General features: G+C 43.8%; 1 protein-coding gene across 1 annotated transcript; it reads right to left on the reverse strand.

Moving 5' to 3' along the window:
- GPR6 (G protein-coupled receptor 6) lies at positions 7,823-9,202 on the reverse strand. The gene has a single exon (XM_021392584.1). It carries the CDS (start codon positions 9,200-9,202, stop codon positions 8,216-8,218), a length of 987 nt encoding a protein of 328 aa, XP_021248259.1. The 3' UTR covers positions 7,823-8,215.

Genomic DNA, 9,606 nt, shown 5'->3' on the forward strand with positions numbered 1-9,606 from the left:
AGAAAGGTTGAAACCTTAAGTTATTTTTCTCCCATTTTTCTTATTTGCCACTGCGCAAGTACATTTAAGGCAAAATACTCCACTGTTTGGAGAAATCCTAAATACTTAAGGAAAATCTAACTTCCTGCAGATTAAGAAGAATTAACGCAGTGTCAAAATTCAGAGATTGCTATTGAAAAGGAGAAAGGTCTATGGATTTACTGTTACACTTGTCTTCAATTTCCAACAGAAGAAACTTCTTTTGACAACACCTTAATATTACCTAGATGCACTTCTTTCTATAAAAAGCAACACCAACTAGAAGTGACAAATTATATCTGCCGGCAGGTATAAAATCACATCTCACTGTGACGCAAAGGATAACGTGTCACTGAAGGTGATGATTAGAAAAAATCAGTCATTCAAAGCGTGTCATAGTTCTAATTACATTTTATAGAAGATTCAACCTTTATTCAAACAATGTTCATTTTGGAGAATGCTTCCAGAGCCTCTCCTTCTGCCTCAGTTTTAAACGGAATTATTAATCTGCATGCCATTACCTTGTCAGTGAGAATGAGAGTATGGATCAATACAAAATATGCCATACCTCAATAATGACAGAAGTTTCAAGCTAACTTTCAAGAGCTTTTTCCAGACTTGCCCTGAAGAACCTCAGTCTTTCAACTCACCAGCAAACTGAAGCAACCAAGCAACAAGCAGGACACGTGGATACACTCCTTCCCAGGAGCAAACTTTGTATTAAAACAGCATGGGGGTAGAGAGTGAGCGGCAGGAAAAGAACAGGAAAATATTCCCTCAGTTATGATTTTACCTTTCTTCCTGCGGATCTGCTTTACCTCCTGATTGGGCCCAGGCTGCTACCAGCAGCCCTCACCCCCACAGGAGGGGCAGCCTGCAGGCTGGTGCCTGGCTCTAGGTACTCTGAGGATAGAAGCATGAAGTGAGCCATTGCCTTGGTACTTGTGGCCAGTAAGCAAGATTTCTGAGGAGACCACATTTAGGAATATAGATGCTTAAATTCTTATTCTAATTCTGATCCTAAGTACCTAATTCTCGCTTTTATGCATGGATTCATCTTTAAAAATCTGTCCCTTGAGGCTGCCATCCTACAGATTTTACATAATAAACAAGGGAAATGAATAACCCTCTTCCCCTTCTGAGTAAAGGTAAACATGCAGGTGCGTTCAGAATCAGGATCTCAACTCACACAGCACTGCTCCTTTTTCTTGATTACATAACCATAACTCCTATTTACATGTTTATGAAGAAATACAGGGATACAACTTAACTATCAAGAGATATCTCTATCAAGAGATAAAGCTCAATTCAGAAAATGTTCCCGTAACACTCGAATTTGCCATTTCCACTCAACACATCTAATACTTATGTGCACTAGCAACGGGCAAAAGCTGTGAAGCAAAGTGCATGCAAATATTGGCAGATGTTTTCCTAGGTATTTTCCTGACATGATCATCAGCCAGATTATGAAGACTTGCACAGCTGTGAGTGAGATCAAAAGGAAGCCCGTATTGGATCACACTTCTGCAGGGAAAATCACCTCTGGGAAACACTCCAGTAACATAAATATCCATTACAAAATGCAGCTTTCTGGAAATGTAGATGAGAACCATAGCTCGGGTCATATCAAGCAGTATGGGAGCAATCTGTTGGTGTGGATGGGAGAAAGCAAGTGGAAAGACATGGAAAAACTGAAAAATTTGAATAGGATGTAACCAAGACACCATCAGCATCTCTTGGTTTGTGTAGTATTGGGACATTAGAGTTGTTGTTTCTTTATTTTAATGGTGTGGATCTTTTCTATAAGTTTGATGCACCATGATTGAATGTGGAATATTCAGGCCTGGGGCCCAAATATGCATCATAAAAACACAGAGCCTGTGTTTCCTTTGTTCAAAACCAAAAGGGAAACATCTATTCCTGAAGGAGATATGAAAGGACCACAGATTGTGGTAGGTGACAGCTGCGTTCTGCCCCACACTCTGTGCCATGGGGCACAGAGAGGCAGGGGGAGTAGAAGAGGCACATCATGCTGTTGGAGATGTCCTACAGGTGATTGCCAAGCCTGGCCTTGTGAATAATAAATTAATTGCACTCAGAAGCAGAGTGAAAGGTAGATCTTGACTATGTATTATTCCTTCACAAGGCTCTACGGTAAGCAGGGCAGCTCAAGGAATCTGTCTACAGTTGCAGCTGTCCACACAAGGTGTCTAAGATAACCACAGCATGATTCTGCAATGAAGAAATACTTTTGGTTTCCCTTGTGCAGCACCAGCATATTGCTGGAAGGGTGCACCACATCCAGCGGATGCGTCCGTGTTGTTGAATGGGATACCATGAGCCACTGCTCTCTCCACCTAATGCAGACACAAGCATGTTCTTCTTCTCTATTTCTCTTTCTCTCCCACTTGTATTATGGCACCATCAAAGTAGAAAGAATAAAAGAGATGGTAATCTGCAGGAAAAAAATACCTTCACCAGCAGCCTTTGGTGTGGACCCATCACACATGGACCACACCATGCCTTCGGCTCCCTCCTCTTTCTATGTTTTTGCAGCCTTTGACATGGGCAGGCAGACACATCAAGTCTCACTGCTGGCTCAGTGCTTACATCCCCGCAGGCATTATTGGTAGCTGCTTGGTAATTCTGATGCGGGGTTACTGCCCTCAGTAAATGCAACTGCCCCTGGGAAGTGTTTTCCATGTATGTTCAGAGGAAGGAGGTTAAGCATGAAGAGGGCACTGGAATGTGAACTGGTTTGCTACCCAGGGGAGCTTCGTGTGGCACTAGGGAGCAGCTTACAGGAACCCAAGAGCTGACTCCCATGCTTCCAGCTGTCCTTGCCCTAGCAGCTCCAAGATGTCTTAGTTTCAGGTGGAACTGAATTGTTTTCTTCAATCTTAGTAAATAGTGTTATATCAACACAGAAGTTCTACTGTGTTTTTTTTTGGTTTTTTTTTCCAGTTTTCTCCCCCATCCCACTGGGAAGGGAAAGAGCGAGTGAAATGACTGTGTGGGGCTGAGCCACCTGCCAGGTTAAACCACAGCACCAGGGAAATGCCTACTCATGTCACCCCAATGAGGAACCTCCAATGCAGAGATACATCACAGCCCGGTGTTCCCCACAGCATCAGCACCACGACGAAGAAATTTACACCCAGTGGTGAGCTCCAGATGTGCTCAGCATCCCTGTGGAGCTAAACACAGCTGCTCAGTTGCTGCTTTCCCTCTGGTGTGCATGTCTCTGCCGTGAAGCAGCAGGAAGGAGAAAATGTGGTGGTTTTTCTCCTTGTCTTTTCCTCTTCTAAAATGAAGGTCAAGAAAGATGGCTGAAGAGCTTAGAAGCAGCTGCACTATCAGAAATTATTTGTGGTTCATTAAAAAAAAAAATTATCCTTTAAAAATTACTGCAGCAGAATAGAGACAAGAACTTCTATTACCTCACTGTGTGTTATTTAGTACCTGTGGTTCATTCAATTCATAAATATATGCACATACTCAGTTTTCAGGTTTAAAAGTGTTTTGTCATTTTGTTTGGCTAGCTAAAAAAAGGGGGTTTGTTTGACCTGTGATTTTGAATCCTGCTGTTTTTTTAATATACAGTGATTCATACACAGCAGCCTGCAGAGTCGTTCTCATTCCATTTGCAGTGGTGTTATACCACTGATTGCAGCAAAAACCCTACAGGAAACCAAGTGCTGTGTACTGCTTTCAGACCAGCTCTGGACCAGCTCCTGCTCACCAAAGCTGTGCTGCTCTCTGCAATTTCTCCCACCAAAATTATGGTGCTGAGCACAGAGAGGCACTTCATGCATGTAAAATTGCCAGAATCTGGCCTTTAGGGACACTGCAAGTCGCATATTATTTTCAAGTTTAGTAATGAACTATTGGTTTTTAATGAAAATTGGAGCTGAGGCTGAGGACTTCCTGTCTCAAAATTGTATGGTTTTCAGTGAGATGCTGTCATTATGATACTATCATTATTCTATGATTATCTTAGCTCATCTGCAATAGATAGAAACGCAGTTTTAGTTAGGGCAGACTTGTAACTTTTAGACCAATGTTGATGTTATCTACCTCAGAATAAAACAATGAAAGAGTTTTTAAGGGTATCAAAGTTGGAAATCTCATTTCCTTTTCCAGCTAAGACTGCACATCATATATCTTTACCAAACGTTGAGCCTGATCCTTGTACAGCATAGGATAGCATACATTTTCTCCCCTGTGAAAGATAATGCCATTGAGTTGAGAACATGAAAAACAGTAAGCACATGGGCCCACAAGTACAAGGAAAGATCTGTCCTCACTGGTGGTAACAGCAATTACTGTTGCAATTGTACAGCCCTTATGCAGACAAAATTGCCCATTGACTTGTGGAAATACAAGATCAGACACACAGTACGTGATTGTCCTCAGCAGCATTACAGGCAGTGACAGCAGAAGGACGGCGATTCCACATTAGGTCTGTGTGAGGATTAAGGGGATGTATTTTGCAGTGGACTGGCAATGAGGATTCCAGGAATTCTCATTTTTGTCTTCCAAAAATCATTTCATGAGCAAATTAGAGTGTCATTGGTCTGACAACATGAGAGTTCGTGGATGCAGATGTTGCAAATGTAATACCATTTTCTCAAATACATTTCTGTTGTTTCATTTGTCTTTTTTCAATAAAAAAACTCGGTAATGAAAATACAGGTGTCATGCTTCACAAAACTCCTTGGCTTGCCATATCAGGAATCGTGAATACTACCAGGGGCTGCAGCTCCTCTTTTTCTAAAGTGAGATGTTATATGGGGAAACAGAGATCATGTAGTATGCTTTCTCTTATTCTGCTGAGTTACCCCTGCAGATCAGAACTATCTTTGGAAATGAAAGGCTGTTTTTACTGCAACAAGGTTGATGTCAATACCACTCTCAGGAATAACCAGAACCCATCAAAATACCCTCTCCCCTTTTGCAGTAGCCTTTCTTAGGAGTTATGAGACAGCAAAAGCTTTCAGAAGACAATATGTAGAAAAGAAGAACACTTGTATTGTCTGAATAAAATGAATGGATAACCTTGCAGAACACAAATTTTCTTCCTAGCAGAGGGGAAGAATTCTCAGGAAAATACCTTGAAATTCTTGTGTTTTTAACAGAGTGATTCAACTTTATTTTGTAGATGGTAGAACAAATCACTGGGAGAAGTGCTAAAACAGAAGCATGGTCATGTATTTAAAATCAAATCAAAGCCAGTGTATGTTGAGTGAAACAGTGGAAAATCATTTAAGTTTTCAAGTCTTGGATTAAGTTGTTTATTGCCGAAGTAGGGTTCTATTAATCTAAGATTTGTATAAGTAATTTTTACATGAGTTGTAGCTGCTTAATGAATTTGTGGTAAAAGTAAGTTCCTGATAAAGTCAGTGGAGGGAGGTGGGCACTGGTGCTGTTCTCCAGCAGATTTTATCTCCTTAACTTTAGTGCTCAGAAGTAGATGTGAGAAGTTTCCTTCAGTACTTTTATCTTTTGTGACAGACTTATGAAACTACAGCCTAGGAGATGGTAAGTTTTCCAGCTTCACCAGAAATTTTTATCAGACTTCTCTAGTCCAAGGCACTTGCTGGTTCTACCTCTCAGCAGTTAACACTGACAGTAGAGCATCTTTGGCCAACTCTACACAAGTTGCTAGAGCAGGGCTAGGATAAAGTCTCATCTGTTCTCCGCCATCACTTTTTAGTCAAGTTGCCAATGTAGTGCACTGCACATGCCAGTAGATGCTTCCAGTCCACAGTTTAGTCACAGTTACCCTGATTTTGCAGTGGGATAAGTATTCAGATGTGTTTTGTGACACTTGGCTGCAGGGCTAGAGGCAGTCCTTGCTTTGTTTCATTCAGTAGTTCAGATGTGTGAGATGAAAAATTCTGGGGTTTTGTTGTTTTTGACAGCTGAAAAGAGGGGGAAAATATCCTTTCTCACTAACAGCTTTATAGTTCTTAATCTGATCAGCATTTGGACCTGTCACAATGTCTGTTTTATATCACATCTGTAATATCACCACAAGGGTGCCCTGATGAACTATCACAGAACTGTAGAATTGCAGAATCATTTGAATTGAAAGGGACCTTTAAAGGCCACCTAGCCCAACTCCACTGCAATGAACAGAAACACCTAAAGGTAGATCAGAGTGCTCAGAGCCCCATCCAGCCTGACCTTGACTGTCTTCAGGGATGGGGCATCCACCACCTCTCTGGGTAGCCTGTTCCAGTGATTCATTACACTTCTCACAAAATACTTTTCTTATATCCAATCTAAATCTCCCTTCTTCAGTTTGAAACCATTTCCCTTGTCCTGCTACAACAGATCCAGCTAAATTCTGTGCTCTTCTTTTGTATAGTTCCCCTTTAGACACTGAACAGCCCCAGCTCTCCCAGCCTGTCCTTGTAGGGGAGGTGTTCTATCCCTTGGAACATTTTTGTGGCCCTCCTCTGGACACTTTCTGGCAGATCCATTTCTCTCCTCCAACAGATCCACGTCTCTCCTGATGCCTGAATGTGCCTAAACGTATTCATCGATTACAATGTCATATTCGTGATTATTTGTACTGATAAAAATAATGGAGAAACCTGAGTCTGGGATATAGTTTTCCAATCAGCTCACACTTAAAATGAAATATCTTTGTATTATCTGTTAAACTATACTGTTTTCTCATAATACCTGTTTTCACAGAAGTAGAGTATTAGTCATTCACAGCCTTTCTGCTTTGCTGGCTGCTCCAGCAGGGAGGTGCTTGATGTGTTGCCACTCATAAGCTGGGAAACACACTGGTCCAAACTCTTTATATAGCACTATGCACATTAGATTAATCTTAAATACAAATTGAAATGAGAGTGACAAGATATCACATAGCCATAATGGGAAATGTAATATAACTAGAAAGAAATAAGAAATAATATTGTTTTTGAAATAGTCTGCACATCTTGTTGCTTTAAACAAATCTGTTGCCTGTGAATTTGAACCCGAGTGAAGAAATGTTTTCCAAACTCTGAACAGTATTGACCTCTGATGGGCTCTTTGAAGCCGCTAGCTATGGGATTATCTGAAAACTGTGTACTGCTCTGAGACAGGGAGACAGCAAAGATGCACTTAAATGATTTTTCTGCAGCACACAGTCAAAAAAAGGAGGGGGAGGAACAATTCATATTACCCACAGAACTGCAGACGATAAGGAAAGTCAATTTATTATGGCATTACACAGGCTTTTAGGAAATGAGACTTTTTTCTTTTTTCTCCTTTTTTTTTTCTTTTTTTTTTTTTTACACTGCAATGTTAGACTATAAGAAGTGCACAGCTTCAAGTTTGATTGCCCCCCACAGATTAGTAACTTATAACATAGTTTAAGTATAGCATCAGCATAAAGGTCTAGCTTATAAATTGGAAATGAAACCTATGGGATGCCTGGAGAATAATTGTAATTAGCATCTTACTTGCCTGGGCCTTTTGCTACTTTTTCACTAGAGAATAAAAAGGAGTTTGTTCTCTTCTTTGCTCTCTCCTTGCCAGAGAGAAGAAGTGAGCAAACAAACAAGCAAGCAGAAAGGTTCCTTTCTTGGTGCAGTATTTCATCTCCATAGCAAATGATGATCTCTTTAAGTGGAATTACACAGTAAGCTTTCAAAAGTAAACAGAAGAACTTTGCTTACCTGGAAAATTTTCCATCTCACTTATTTCTAAAATCATATGAACACACAATTTTTTTTTTTACATCTTAAATGTTTTTATTTGTGTACAAAATGTTATAATTTATCAATATTATGAAGCAAGGTATTGTTGCACACGTTCACACATACATCCCCTCCCCTCAACACATACACAGGTACAAATATAAGACAAAAACCAACTTTCTTTCTCTCTGCCCTTCAGAAAGGCAACACTGTTTTGGCAGATCAGCAGCTACAAATAAGGTGCTATAAGTAAGCAGTATCAGAACATCTTCACTTTACAAATGTGATGTGCAAATTTATGTACAACCACATTTTTTTTTCACAGAACTGAAAAGTTTATACCCTGAACACTTTCAAAGATACAAACATGTATAAAGTGCTAATATTTAAGCATGTTTTAAATGACTTCACAACAGAGTTTGAAGTTTATAACAGGCACTGTAATAATTCACTAAGTAGACTGTCACTTGGTGCAGCACTACAAAAAGAAAAGTCACTCAGACATCGCTAGGGGACCGGGAGCGAAAGGACACTTTAGACTGAAAGCAGCCACAGAAGAGAACCCACATGGACCTCTGAATTTCTTGGTTTCTGTAGGCGTAAATGATAGGGTTGATCATGGAGTTGTAGGTAGCAGGTAGAAGCGTGGCATAAGTGTACACAGAAGGGTAGTCGGGATCCCCAACCACACAGTAGATGGCAAAAGGTAGCCAGCTTGCCCCGAATGTCCCGAGAATTATAGCAAGAGTAGACACTCCCTTTTTGGTAGCAACATAGTGCGACGCAGTCAGAAAATGTTGCTGGAGAGCTATCTGATGGGCATGTCTGCAAACAATTTTACAGATTTCAATGTAGAGATGGAGCATGATGATAAAAATGAGAAAGAAAGAGGCTGACAGCAGAGTCACGTTGCTCTTGGTCAAGGGTCTGACCACGCTGCAGGCAGCGCGGTCGTGGAGGCAGTTCCAGCCCAGGACCGGCAGCAGCCCCAGGCAGAGGGAGACCCCCCATGTGCACACCAGCATAGTGTGGATGCACAGCACCGTCCTCTCTGAGTAGTAGGTGAGGGCGTTGTAGAGGGAGAGGTAACGATCAACCGTGATGGCCAGCAAGCTACTCACGGAGGCGGCGAAGGAGGCAACAAGGAAGCCCACGGTGAGGAGGCTGACTGTCTCGGAGCGGATCACGTACTGGAAAACAAAGTTGAGGATGAGGCCGAGCCCGGCCAGCAGGTCGGCGGTGGCCAGGCTCCCGATGAGCACAAACATGGGGGTGCGCAGGGTGGGCGAGTAGCAGATGATGGCCACCACGATGGCGTTCTCGCAGGCAATGGCGGTGCCGGAGACGCAGAGCATCACGTCCCAGGGGTTGATGGCGGTGGGCGCGGGGGGCCGCGACGCCAGCTCCAGCGAGGCGTTGCCGGCGCGGGCGGGCAGCCAGGGGACCCCAGCCGCGCTCTCGTTCAGGTCCGCCGCTGGCTCCATCGCCGCCGGGGCCGCCCGTGCGGGGCAGAGGCTGCGAGCGGCGGCGCGGCGGGGCGCGGGGCGGGCATGCCGGGCGGGGCCGCCGCCCTGTCCGTGGTACCGAACCCCTCTGTCCGTGGTGCCGAAGCGCTCTGTCCGCGGTGCTGAACGCCGCCGCCCGCGGCGCTGCGCGGCTCTGCCCGCGTGCTGCCGCACCGCCCGAAGTTTCCCGCCGTCCCGGCCGCCGCCGATCCCCGCGCTCCCGCTCGCTGCGGCTTCGGCGGCGGCTTTGGTGGGAGCGGGTGGAAGACGGGGCGGGCCGGGCAGCGCGGGTCTGACGTAAATGGCGGCCCGCCGCCGGGGGCAGGGCGCGAGCCACCGGCCCGCAGACGGCTCCTGAAGGGGCGGGGGCAGCCGCTGCCGGG

This window comes from Numida meleagris, chromosome 3, assembly GCF_002078875.1.
Source record: "Numida meleagris isolate 19003 breed g44 Domestic line chromosome 3, NumMel1.0, whole genome shotgun sequence".
In the NCBI taxonomy this organism is placed as follows: Eukaryota; Metazoa; Chordata; class Aves; order Galliformes; family Numididae; genus Numida; species Numida meleagris.

Bases quoted from the DNA above. Each gene is read 5' to 3' on its own strand.
- GPR6 (XM_021392584.1), bottom strand. From the start codon at position 9,202: ATGGAGCCAGCGGCGGACCTGAACGAGAGCGCGGCTGGGGTCCCCTGG.